At 44.4% G+C, this 13,827-nt stretch overlaps 1 protein-coding gene and 1 long non-coding RNA gene across 2 annotated transcripts in view; one reads left to right on the top strand and one right to left on the bottom strand.

The window, feature by feature from the left end:
- Positions 1–1,599: 1,599 nt before the first annotated feature.
- On the top strand, positions 1,600–3,002 carry LOC137885328 (uncharacterized). Its single transcript, XR_011104798.1, has 3 exons — positions 1,600–1,687; positions 1,767–1,879; positions 2,912–3,002. It is a non-coding gene; the product is annotated as an uncharacterized lncRNA (long non-coding RNA).
- A 573-nt stretch (positions 3,003–3,575) lies between these two features.
- The window catches only part of npepps (aminopeptidase puromycin sensitive), a 19,004-nt gene continuing 8,752 nt past the window's right edge, over positions 3,576–13,827 (bottom strand). Inside the window, exons 10-23 of the mRNA XM_068727516.1 lie at positions 13,583–13,747; positions 12,482–12,586; positions 12,338–12,398; positions 12,142–12,251; positions 11,823–11,886; positions 11,286–11,425; positions 10,144–10,278; positions 8,755–8,974; positions 8,409–8,551; positions 8,242–8,298; positions 7,820–7,927; positions 7,303–7,458; positions 7,059–7,106; positions 3,576–6,563 (exon numbers count right to left, since the gene is read on the bottom strand). Coding sequence (XP_068583617.1) covers positions 6,417–6,563; positions 7,059–7,106; positions 7,303–7,458; positions 7,820–7,927; positions 8,242–8,298; positions 8,409–8,551; positions 8,755–8,974; positions 10,144–10,278; positions 11,286–11,425; positions 11,823–11,886; positions 12,142–12,251; positions 12,338–12,398; positions 12,482–12,586; positions 13,583–13,747 — 1,659 coding nt within the window. The 3' untranslated portion in view covers positions 3,576–6,416. The remainder of the gene's footprint in view (positions 6,564–7,058; positions 7,107–7,302; positions 7,459–7,819; positions 7,928–8,241; positions 8,299–8,408; positions 8,552–8,754; positions 8,975–10,143; positions 10,279–11,285; positions 11,426–11,822; positions 11,887–12,141; positions 12,252–12,337; positions 12,399–12,481; positions 12,587–13,582; positions 13,748–13,827) is intronic.

The raw sequence follows: 13,827 nt of genomic DNA, 5'->3' as shown, positions 1-13,827 counted from the left end.
CTTTGACTCACCCACAGCCGAGAGTCGCTCAGCGGCGTCCCCTACTGGTGGGACGTTGCAACTGCACCCATCAGGTACACGTGTACTTCAGTGTCTCCATGTAGTTACTCGGTAATTCTACTCCTCTACATTTTGTTTGAATACTTAAGTTACTTTGCAGATTCAGAATATTGATAAATAATATTATTAACAATCAAAAATCATGAATTATTATTATTAAGATAAGATGAAATAATCCTCTATTAGTCCCACAGTGGGGACATTTACAGGATTACAGCAGCATATATATTGTTAGTATCATAATTTGATTAAAGACACATTTATGCACCGTGTAAGCATATCAGCAACTGAAAACAGTATTAAAAAGGTAATAAAAGCACACGTTTGAGTCATTGTAGAGCATGATATCACATCGTCTCTGGTTCAGGTGTGAGCAGGAACATTCATTTCATTGTGACCTCCATTTTTCCTGTCATTAACTCACAGCTCTCTACCATATCTCATCAGATAAAAAGGCCATAACTCAGTGGGAGAGTCTGAAATGCACCATTCATCCTTGCACAGCGGCCTACCACTACGTACTAACATGCTCAAAACAATCATGGCTGCCATCGAGAGAGTTAAATCTACCTTATTCCACTTATCTAGTCGGCTGTGCCGCTTCATTTACACGTTAGCCTCTTTACTGTTTTCTGCCCTGGATGTATTGGGAAACACTTGGCAGTTGTCTTATAGCTAATGAAACGTAAAATACAGTTTGTTTTCAATGCTGATGAATACTTTGCATTATCATAAACGGCTGAAGTGACATCATGTAGGTGTCTGTATGCATGCGTTGTGATTTCTGAGGTGAATGCATTATAAATGGACCACTACTTTGAGCGTTGGAGACGACAGCTGCAGGGAGTCAACCAGTGCGGCACCGCGAGGACTCTTCATGTGGTCGAACATGAAATGAACCCGTTTTGTATTTTTCTTGTACCGATACCAGACTCGGGATCGTGAGTTCTGACACTTTGAGGATGGCTCGACCTCATCCCTGACGTCCATCTTCACCACAGCGTGTGTGAGACGAGTGTCTCGCTGTGAATGACAACCCTCATTTGTTTGGATCTCCTGGGTGAAACAGTGCAACGTGTCTTATAGATAACACCTTTCTGTTATCGTCTTCTCTCTCTTTTTAACTTTTTTTTTTGCATGAGTGAATTTGCATGCTTTTACACTTCCAGATAAAGGCGTGGAGCCATGCTGCAGGTGTCGCTAATCTCCAAAATTCAAACTACAACTTATCCAACAGCCCTTTATCTCATTATGTAGCTCAGCCTCACAACACACACACTAGGCTTCTTAATGTAGTGGTACACTGGTGACGCCACACTGAAAGGGTTAACATGAATACAGGCAGTAAAGGTTCCTAATCGTGTCTTTATTATCACCTGTCAGTGAAACACAATACAGTTCAACAGAACCACAAACGTCACCCTGCAAAGTGATGGAACACATCATGACCTCATACGGTCATGTCACCACTTTGAGGGTGTGGCAACGGTCTCACGCTCCTCCATAAAAGTGTTCCTTCCTTCTGACTGTGTTCACTGCAGCAACACATCGCCACCTAAAGAAGAAGAAGAAGAAGAAGAAGAAGAAGAAGAAGAAGACTTCAGAGGCTCCATTGAACATCAGACAGGTACAAGTTTAAATGTCTTTTTTTCTATCCAGGTAATGAAAATATTGCACTCTGTGATTAAACTTAAATTTGTGTTCAGATGGCTGGACTGTGCTGGATGACTGTGCTGCTGGTATTCTTCCTGTCTGTTGGAAGTTTGGATGCTCTGGACCAGAGCAAGCTTGCGAAACTCATACAAGACGTCAAGGACAAGTGAGTCAACATCCCGACTGTCTCTTTGTCTTATTTTAACGCATCAAGGTTAGCGGTTAGTTGATGGCACAAGTGTCTGCAGACGGCAGTGTTGGATGGTGAATGTGAGAGTCTTTTCCTGGTCGTACCTTCAAGCACAGTCATTGTTAGTGTGGTAGAATGATATTTTCTTCCTCTTATTCAAAAATAGGATACCTTGCTGCTGTGCTAGTATTAAACAGAGTAGTTTGAACTTGTGACATCAGTATCAAAACATCTTAAGTCGATTCGTTATTGCCAGACGACACGGCAGACCATCCACTCCAGCAATGAAGAACCATCCATCGTGTTCATGAAGTCTGTTTCAGGTGGAGAATGTCTCTGCACTGCTCTCATTTTTAATGTACACTTTATTTCAACTCTTCAGAATCTGCCTCTCTCTGTCCGGTCAAGGCGGTGTTGTTATTCTCACAGACTGTTAAGAATTTTAAAAATGTTGAGAAAATGTAAATCAATCTGTTCATCATTAATACATCTGTTATTATTATTATTGTATATTATTATTTGGTTCCATCATGGGTACTTTGTTAACATTCTGGTTTAATTATAACCACCAGTAAAAAGCACAGTGTGATAGCTCAGTTAATAGTCAAGCGCTGTCTGTATGTAGGCTAACTTAGTTTCTTTACATTCTTCAGTCCACTGAGAGAAAGCAGCCCCTCCTCTCTCAATATATCATTTCATTTATTGACATTTTACATTTGTTTCCAGTGAGATATTAACACGTTTATTTGGTGAATCTGCTGTTGTAAACGTTACTGTTGCTGCTCTAGAAACATTTAGTTAAAATATAAATAACTTCTAATCCGGTTCTGAATTATTTTTCTTAAATAATATATTAAGAAACAATAATTTAGCGATGAAAAAGAACCGATGAGAGTGTCTGTAAAGAACCGAACCGATCGCAGTATCGATAAAAGCCTATAATGATGCTCGATCCCTAGTATTGAATAAGTGGGAGTACTTGTAACACGTTGTGTTCTCTACTGACAGGTACAAGTTAGACGGTATGTTCAGTCTGGCTCTAAGCATCAAGACCGAGGACCCAGAACAGCTGGAAGAGGAAGTCTTCACGGACAACACCGAGGACCAGGTGAAGGAGCGGCTCTCCAAAGGTGCCGTGTACAACGGCCAGAGACTTGCCATAGCAACCGTTAACAAAGCGGAAGATGGCGCGTTGGGGGTTTTGCAGAACTTGAAACTTGTCAGCAGTGACGGTGACTTGCTGGTCATCTACTCTTACGCGTCCCCTTGTCCCACAACCTGTACAGACATCGTCATCAAGCAGATCAATTCTGTCATTGACCATGGAATGTGGAGCAATCACGTCTTTGTGTTCGAAAAAGTATTGAAGCCCAAAAAAAGTTTTTTTTCTTTCACTGGTACAACCAAAAAACTGACCGAGGCTCTAAATAATCTTGGGAAATCTAAAATCCCTCTCGCTAACATATTTCGTTGTTACAAATCGCAAAATGTCCACAGTGATTTTCAGTGCACAAGCTGCTCCAATGGTGGAAGTGTTGCAATGATGTGCGTTGATTACAAAGCGTAAAGTCTCAAAGAGTGCTGCAGGAACGAGTCCTAAAACCCAGACATGATTCAGCATGTTTGCGCTTCCTGTTTCCTCGCTCTGACGTTTTCTGTTGTCTGAATGTGTTTCTGGTTAGATGTCTGAGATAAGGTCTGTGGTCAACATCAGCTTAAGAGATTCACACAAAAATATCACACAAGTTGTCATGTTCTTAAAAATGGCGAAATGAAACTACAAAACATCACCAACTTTAGCGCTTTACTTCTGCCCGATTGCATTTACACTTCAGAAATCATAAATGTTCATTTGTGAAGATTCGCTTCTCTCGCAGCAGCATCGGCTTATTTAGGGTTTTTATTTGAATTTGATTGAGCCTAAATAAATGAGTTGTTATTGAATACATCTCGGGAGAATCCCAGTCTCGGTATCGGTCCACTCATCGCCCATGTTCACGACCAGAACACACATTTAGAAAATAAAAATGTTATGAACGTGTAACTCAAGTTGAAAACAATGTTTGATGCTGGATGAGTAGACGTACTGACTCCTGAATGAAGATGCTCTGTAATGATTTTATTAATATGTAGGTTATTTGGCTTTGATTTGACCTGCTAATGGGTGCTTGTGTATCTTTGTACTGATTGCACAACCCACTGCATGGGCCAATTTGTGAATTGGTTTTGTTTTCGTTGAACAGAAACACTCTATTCAATCACACTATTCATTTTAGTAAGCAGAAATAAAGAACACATTTAGGTAAAGCTCACTCTATATTTACTGTACTCATGTCATTCTATTCTTTATATCTCTGTAAAGCATTGGCAAATTAAAGCTTGGCTCAGCATTGACTTTGGTCATTTTGTACTGTACATACTCTAATGCACCACATGTATACTACTTGTTACACAGTTTAGATTCTACAGGACAGACAGCTGTACAATATGTTTTCTATTGAATTGCTCGTGCACACAGAGTGTCATCGTGGTCCGACACAGTGAGAACCTGCAGAGCTCCTGCATGTTAGCTGGTTGAGTAGGCAGCTTACTGAATGCTGCCTTGTTGCTCTAGTAGAGGTGTGTTATTGTGTCGGTGCTCTGTACTGATCTGTAGCAGCAGAAGCTAACAGAAGGAAGCAGCTGTGATGCTCCACAACATGTTAATCTGAAATCCCAGTTTTAACAATCTATAACGTCTCACACTTTTGTAGTTCTATATATTTCATGTTATATTTAGTATTGATCTCTTTGGGGCGACATATGGGATCGTACACACACACACACACACACACACACACACACGTACACACGTACACACACACACACACACACACACACACACACACACAGACACGTACACACACACACACACACACACACACACACACACACACACAGTCTGTTTTTATAATCCTTTTTCACTTTAATGAACACCAACTGTAGTTTTAAACAAAAAAAAGAAACAAAACAAAAAAGAAAAACAACAACAAATGTTAGAGGGGGGGGGTCGTCTTGACAACAGGTTGGATGACTCGGGTCGGGATGTTTTTCAAAAACCACATCAAATTGTAAATTCTATATAGATATACTCGTTCAACAAGTCTGCATAATCTGTCACATTAGATACATTTTGACGTTATGTGGAAATCAAACTATCTTCACTTCAGTGTTAAATATTTTTACTGCAAACCAGTCGAACCCCTTTAAAGGCCTCCGGGTCTGACAGCGGAGTCCAGTCCATCCGTCGCGTCCACAAAAGTCCAGAACCGGACCCTCCGGACCGGACCCTCATCAGAGTCCTGATGTTACGTCACAACGGAGGAAACAAACAAAAGGCCCCGAAGAGTAGAGAGTTGTGATCTTTTTCTTTCTTCTTCCTCTCCTCAGAATCAAAGATTATCTCAACATTTAAATAAATCACAGCATCTGTTTCATAAAACATGCCGATATCTTCACTTCATCGGAGGGAGATAAAGAAACAGGAGATCGAATATGTTGATGATTCAAACTATACAGGGGGGGGGGGTAACCATGAACCTTTCCATTTTTTAGAACATTGTCTGCAAAAACAAAACTAAACAAAAGAAAAACTTGCATTATGCAGTTTAAAGTAGTACCATGCTAGCGCTGCTCGCCTCGTCTTAACCGTTTATTAGTGATGGAGGATCAGTGCTGTCGGACACGGACACGGACACACACACACACACACACACACACACACACACACACACACACACACACACACACACACACACACACACACACACACACACACACACACACACTATTAACCCCACTCTGCTGTCACCCAATCACAACGCCCGAAAGAAAGAGGGAGGACGGGTGAGTTACTTAATGAGGGGGGGGGGGGATTTAAACAAAAAACTAAAAAATAGGAACAAAATAATTTGTTTGTACAGAAAACAAACCGAAGTAAACAAAGCAGCAAATGCAGAAACATCACAATTCATGCATTCAAAATGAGTGGCAGCAGGAGAAATAAAAGTGTGTGTGTGTGTGTGTGTGTGTGTGTGTGTGTGTGTGTGTGTGGGGGGGGGGTTCACAGTTTTCTCAGCTACGACGCAGAGATGGAGGGAGGTGTGCATACAGAGTGCGTTAGCGGGGTCAGCGATCGGGTGGAGGGGCGTCTGTGGTCTGATGGATGTTGAAGTGCCGTCTGCTCGAGGGCAGAATGGGGTAAAACTACATTCCTGGTCTGACTAACATGAATTTGCTTTTGTTAACGTAGAAAGAGTCTCTTTGTGTTTCCAACACGTTGTTAAATTCTTGGCTTTGCCTTCTTGTTTCATACAGTTTCTTTAGAGTAATGAAGCTCGCTGTAAGTACGCTCTGGTCTCCAGCTCTGGTCTGCGGGGGGGTGGAGGGGAGGGGAGGGGGGAGGGGGGCTGAGGCAGCTATGATGCTGGAAGGTCCGCGCTGGAGGGAGGGGGTGGGGTGGGGGGGCGGGGCCTCAGACGGGGGACGCTTTGCGCTGCAGTAGATACTGAGAGATGTCGTCCGCGTCGCGCTTCAGCCAGGCGACGTTGAGGTTGATGTTCTCGCAGCACTGCTGCACCGTGCGCTCGGCCGACGGCGCCGGGTGACTCTCAAAGAAGCTCTGTGATGAGACACAAACACACGGAGCGGTCCAGATCGCAGCTCAACAACACCACCAGGTCCAAACGGCTCCATTCAGGCTCAGACTGAAGTCTATGACGTCTGATTTTCTATTAAATCAACTTTCTATAACGAATAGAACCCATATCATTTCAATAAATGTGGACTTTTAGACTCTATGAAGTTATTTGAGTTATTTTATTATGGATCTCACGCCGGTGTAAACAAAGCTTTAGTAGGACTTGTGCATGTGGTATATGAGGACTGTTTTACTGTGAGGTCATTCTGCCCCCTAGTGGTCAATTAATGGGTCTTTGTAACATAATTCAGCTGATTTAAAATCAGTTTACATTTAAAAATCTGTTCCAGAAAATAAAACAATCAATTATTGATATTTTACAAATCATCAAAATATGGAATAAACCCTTTTTCCCCTCAAAAACTAATGAACCTAATTAATAATAATAATAATAATAATAATAATAAGCACTCTCACCTTCACTTCAATGGCCATTTTGTCGATAGCAAATCCATCAACTGTGAGCTGCAAAGACACGTGAACAAGAACAAGAGATTTGAAGACACTGTGAGTTCATGTCCAACCTGAGCAGACCAGACCCAGAACGATTAACGCTCCTGCTTTTCCACCGAGGACAGTAGCTGTAGTTCTTTGTGTTAAACATGGTACGCTGACAGATCAACGCCTGACCTGACGGAGGAGCAGCGGGAGGGTCTCTTACCTTGATGAGCCGTGATATGAGGAAGCCGCCCTGGTAGCGGTTGTAAAGCTCCTCCCAGTTGTCCTTGACAAACTTCCAGGCGGCTTTCCGGCCTTGTTTACTGCTTCCAGCCACGCCCCCGATGACGGACACTGTGTCCTGGGGACGGACATCTTCCTGTCGGGGAGAAGACCCAGAGAGACAGAGAGGTTAGCTGAGGAGATGGAGTCAGCAGCTCACTGGCTGCTGGGAAATCCTGTCAAACTTAACTTGGACATTGATCTTGTTGCGTTGCTGTAGTTAGCGCCTCACTGTCTCTCACGGCGTCGGTGTAATCATTAAGCCACAAAGCGGCACTGAATTACAAACCGACTCAAAGTCCAGACCAATATAAAAGGAATAGAAACTGGGTCAGATGTTCTCCTCCAAAACAAAAACAGAACTTTACAACAAGCGACACTTTCTCTCGTTCCCTCCATCAGCCGCAGAAACCAAAACCAAAACTGAGCGACAGGAAGTCAACGCGGCGGCGAGTTACCGAGAGGGCGAAGCTGAGGACCTTCTGGATGAGGTCGGGGGCAGAGATGGCGCCCAGGACTCTCTCGATGCGATTCTTCTCCTCCTGCATGTCTGCTTGTTTGTGGAGCTGAAAGGGTTGGAGCGACACAAGACAGAGAACGGATATATATATGAGAGAGAGAGAACCAAAGAGATGATTGGAGAACATGGCAGAAAAGAGGACACAGGAACACGATGGACTAAAGCCGGGGAAGACTCTCCTCCCGTCTCTGTCTCTCCTCCCGTCTCTGTCTCTCGCTCAGGTCGTCATTCTGAATGAAATCGCTTCTTTAATCCAGTTATCCGGTTAAATAAAAGGTTAAATAACAAATCGATAAAGACCTCGTGACCCGGAGTGAAGACGTTCGGGTGAAACATCTTCGTGTTTCGCTGCCGTCTTACCTTCAGCATCGTGTCCAATGTGGCGCTGTCTCCATGCTTCAGCACCGTTAAATACACCTGGAACACAGACACACGATACTCCCTCACGATGCTGCCAGGTGTTCATGGTGTTTAATGATCCCATTTAACGGGTGGTTTGAGAAGCTCAGTGTTTCTAGTCGGCTCACCGGGCTCCGGAGGTCCGCTGGCAGGACCTGCTTGCCCTCCACGTGGTCCCTGAATCTCCGCCGGGCCTCCTCCAGCGTGGGCTTGTGTCCCGCCTTCCCCAGCTTCCCCAGAACCAGACTTCTCAACAGGGCGTCCAGGTGGCCTGCGGGACGGGGAAAAAACCCATCACGCTCAAGTTACCGTCTTTGTCTCACACCGAGACCTCCAAGAGGACAGGGTCAGCCTGGAGCCACTCAGGAGGTCTGGGCAAAATTATACATCACCACACGGGAAAAAACACACCGTTTACAGTGGTATCGTGTATAAAAACATAAAATAAATGAGACGTCCGCTGCTGCTCCTCACCTTCCCCCGGTTTGCAGTCCCAGCCGAGCTCCAGGCCGATGGGGGTGAAGAGGTCCCGGATGAACTCCTGGATCTCCTCGTGGAAGTCGGTGTGGGACAGCAGCGAGGACAACACCCCCAGGTTGCAGCTGAGGTCGCTCCACACCGTGTAGTTGGGCTCGTTGACGAACGCCTCCATCAGCTTCAGCACCTCCACCGTGCTGATCATGCCTGCACGAGACTGAAGCCACGACGACAAAGTTCAGGAGAAGCTTTTCTGGTTCTCTAGAGTAAATGAAGTCCCGCAGAATGAAAGCATCGCGCCGTCGGGAGGATGACGGTTTGTAAGTTTCCTCTCATTTTAGAAGCTAATGAAGCTAAACGTGGAGCAACGTGAGACGGAGCGCGGTATTAAACTCTTCACCAACACAGTTTTACATCCATGCGAGGACAGAAACGATCAACCTTTAATGATCCGGCTGTTCTGTTTAAAATCATCAGAACCTCTGAAACTCACTGATGACGAGATGCCTTTGATGGATCCTCTGAACATTGCTGCAATTCGTCACGTCTGATTAAAATCGCCTTAAAGCATCCCACCCTGTTCTCTTCATCAGAGGTTAAATAACTGACTCACAACAGAAGGGAGGAAGAGGAGGATGAGCTAAGAGTCAAGCTTCATCTGTTGCATCACAACAGAGTCGAATTTCATTCGTGGCCAAACTCACTCAACAGAAATGGAAAGTTTGACTTTTTTTCTGGTCTTTTAGAAAACAATTTTTGCGTTTTATACAATTTGTTTTCCTTTTCTAAGGAGTAATGTTGCCCTTCAGATATTTTATATATACATATTATTTATGTAAATATCTGTTAAAAGCTCTTTTTTTCCCCAGAGACCAGTCGCAGGCTTTATCATTCAAACTTAAATCACAGCTAACAGAACAATTAAAGTCAAATAAAAGTCAAACAATAAAGAACTCTTAGTGCTGTGAAACAGTTTGCTATGATTTATATTTCTGACATGAAGAGCTTCTTCTTTCACGCCCAGTATTTCACAGTTTCCCCAAAAACTTCAAAGGTATTCTTGTAAAATTGTGTTTTTGGTGAGAAAATGTAATATCTACAGTTGTTTGAATGACATATTTTCACAGCAATGAAACAAATATGTATACATCTTTTTCTAAAAACATCCAAAAATGTGTCTTCCTCGGCCACCATCCCTCACGTTGCCTTTGTCGGTCTCCTCCCCTCGTCTATTCTGTATTTGTTAACACTGGAGGGGAAGTGGAGTTTCATCAAGAAGAAAAAGGGAAATCATTGTTACTGTTTTGTAGCACGGCAGTACAGCCGTGTGTGTGTGTGTGTGTGTGTGTGTGTGTGTGTGTGTGTGTGTGTGTGTGCGAGCGTCACCAGGGAGAAGAGGTCGTTCTGCAGGCCGAGTCGGTCCACAGGCTGCAGGCTGAGGTCTCTGACCCCCGGCAGCAGACTCTCCAGCATGGACGTGCTGTACTGGATGCGATAGAAGCCCACGGTGCCGGGGTTGATCTGTGAACAGCAGGGACACAACTGGGTCAGACCGAGCGCTCCGATCCAGCATGGCTGTAAGGGAGCCAACCAGCATCGTCACAATGAGCCCCAGGCTTTAGTCAGAGAACGGCTCGTCGTGGTGGAACAACTTCCCCAAATAATTCGGACATTTAACTGAACATTAGGAGAGATCTGTAGCTCATGAGGCTCATGGTTCAGCTGAACGAGCCGATCATTAACAGATGATCCGAACATATTTATTTTATATTTGCTAACAAGTCTGTTTCACACGGTTGGAGTGCAGAGTTAACCCAGAGCTAACGCAGAGTTAACCCAAAGTTAACCCAGAGCTAACCCAGAATTAACCCATATCTAACCCATATCTAACCCAGAGTTAGCCCAGAGTTAACCCATAGCTAACCCAGAGTTAGCCCAGAGTTAACCCATAGCTAACCCAGAGCTAGCCCAGAGTTAACCCAGAGTTAATTAACCCAGAGGTTACTTCGATGACCACAAATCCTGCTTCGTGAAACAGATCGGTCGAAACAGAAAGGAGCTGCTCGTGACACTTTTACCCAGAATCCACGGCAGTAATTACACCCGTGGGCGAGTCCGACGCCCACTTCCTCCCAGTCTGTGACCTTTGCTTCAACTTTCCATGATATCAGATGGAGGAATCTTCTCTCGTGACTCATTAATTCAGCTCAAAGAAGCCGCATCCCGTTTGGTTCAAAGTTTAACTTTAACAAACACGGTGACCGTCTCAGCTTAAAGTTTTACACGTTTGTATGTTCATAACCTTTTAGACAGATATATGGTTTAATGCCGCAGACAACGCAAAGATGTATCATTTAAAGAAACGAGTGATCACATGAATATTCCACATGAACTACAACTAGAGAGACGCATCAATCTGATCCATGAGCATGATAACGACCAGATGGGACTGATCCACATTAAACTATTTCACTACCAGATCACCATAAATCCTCAGTCGTCGGTACATCAAGTCGACCGGACCTCACCTTGACCCACTGGTCGGGAGCGACGCCGCTCACGGTGATGGTCGTCTCGGGTCTGTCCAGCAGAACCTTGAGCTTCGTGCATTTGGGGTCCTCGCTGGTACAAATACTAACGGGGACCATCCAGCTGGGGCAATCCTCACCTGATGGACAACGAGCAATGAGATGAGATGAGATGAACCCGATCGCATTCAGACAGAAATAAATACAGATAACTAGAGGATGTAGAATGTAAATAAGACTCACAAGAACAGCAGAACTAAAAAATAGAAACTACACGAGAGAGCAATTCAAACACAAAATTAAAAAGGAAGTGACAGCGCACAACAGACTAAAAATATAATATGATTACGTTAACTATAATAGAAATATAATAAAGTACATAATGTAATAAAATAATAATGTATGGGATATCAGACATAGTATCAGGTGAAACGCAGTAACAGTGTAACATAGTGTAATACAGGATGCGTTTAGTATATTATAATGTATAATAAATATAGTTCAACATATAATAGAATATAATACATAAAGACTCACCATTGTGTGGTCCACTGGCACAGAACTTCTTCTGAGAGATCTTGAGGATGCGGTCGTCACCTTGCTAAAAATGAACACCACGGTTAGAGTGTGTGTGTGTGTGTGTGTGTGTGTGTGTGTGTGTGTGTGTGTGTGTGTGTGTGTGTGTGTGTGTGAATCAACAAACAGGCTTATAAATCAGAACCAGCCACCAGACAAACACTTTGTCACTTTTCATTGTGAAGTAAGAAGGAGAGAAGAGAGAAGTTGATGGATGATCAACAAAACAAACAAAATGTCAGACATTGACTTGTCTGCTCGTGTTTCCAGTGAAGCTCACCTGCTCCTCTTCCACTTCTATGATGGGGAAGCCCATCTGCTTGGTCCACGAGCTCATCACGGCAGCGATGGGTTTTCCACTGGCCTGTTCCAGACAGTCCCATAGGTCCTCTGTGGAAGACAGACCGGGGACAGAAGGGGTTAGGAAAACCCGGTTTAACGTCTCGGAGGGGAAACGTGCGCTCGCCTGCTCTTACCTGTTGAAGCATTTTTATGTTGGAACTTCAAAAGATAGGCGTTCATTCCTTTCCTAAAGTCCTACAAAAGGAAGAGTGAGAGGTGAACCTCGAGGAACAGCGTGGAGACGCGGAGACAGCGCCGCACGCCTTCGACAAACCAACCTCGTCTCCTGTGTAGTTGTGCAGCATGCGGATCACGGACGCTCCTTTGCTGTAGGAGATGGCGTCAAAGATCTCATCCACCTCTGACGGATGACCCACGTTCACCTGCAGCACCGAACACATCACACGTTACAGAGGCAGACTGTAGCGCTGCTGTTCAGAAGATATAGAGACTGCTTTTCATCGAGTAAACTGAGAAAAGAGACATACTGTAGATATAAGAGCGAGAGAGAGAGAGAGAGACAGAGAGAGACCAAGAGAGAGAGAGACACACACAGAGAGAGAGAGAGAGAGAGAGAGACAAAGAGAGAGAGACAGAGAGACCGAGAGACCGAGAGAGAGAGACACAGAGAGACAGAGAGAGGTAGAGAGAGAGAGACACACACAGAGAGAGAGACAGAGACAGAGAGACCGAGAGAGAGAGAGAGAGAGAGAGAGACAAAGAGAGAGAGACAGAGAGACCGAGAGAGACACAGAGAGAAAGAGAGATAGAGACAGAGAGAGACAGACAGAGAGAGATAGATCGATAGATAGAGAGAGACAGATAAATAGAGATAGAGAGAGAAATAAATAGAGAGAGAGCGAGATAGAGAGAGAGATAGAGAGAAAGAGAGACAGAGAGAGCGATAGAGAGATAGATAGATAGAGATAGAGAGAGAGATAGAGAGCTGTTAATGACTTTCTGATGTTACGTTCTAACGGTGAAGTGATCAACAGATGACTCACTGTGGAGAGAGACACTCTCACTTTCACTCTCCTCCTCTGCATAGTAATAACAGGTGCAGATGTTTTAGACGAGTCGTGCTGCTTTATCAAACGACAGCCGACTAATGTGCTAAATCTTCACAGGTAATTAGATCGCTATGGAAACACAAACAAACTGAAGAAACCTTTTAGGTCCTTGAGAGGTAGAACCGGGACTAACAATTACTTCTAAAAGGAACTTCTTGGTGACGGCGTAGCTATACAGTCGTCCTCTCAGCCGTTTACACTCAATACATCGATCTCGCCGACAAAACTACGGTAGAGACCGTAAAGATGAGACAACGCGTCCCAGCGGAGCCGGCGTATCGAGCGCATCCCTCCGCCCCCCCGGCTCACCTCTATGGGGTGGCTGCTGTCCAGCGCGTCCAGGTCCAGAGCGCGGGTGTAGTCGGCCGAGACAAACTGGGTCCAGATGTCGTACTCCGGGAAGCAGTGGTCCACGCACAGATACTCGATCCAGGACGCAAATCCCTCATTGAGCCACAGATGGGTCCACCATTCCTGTTCACACACACACACACACACACACACACACACACACACACACACACACACACACACACACACACACACACACACAC

This window comes from Cebidichthys violaceus, unplaced genomic scaffold (genome assembly GCF_023349555.1).
Source record: "Cebidichthys violaceus isolate CVI_PGR_0920_01 unplaced genomic scaffold, fCebVio1.0.p SCAF_4, whole genome shotgun sequence".
NCBI classification, from domain to species: domain Eukaryota; kingdom Metazoa; phylum Chordata; class Actinopteri; order Perciformes; family Stichaeidae; genus Cebidichthys; species Cebidichthys violaceus.
This window is presented reverse-complemented; position numbering and strand designations above follow the sequence as displayed.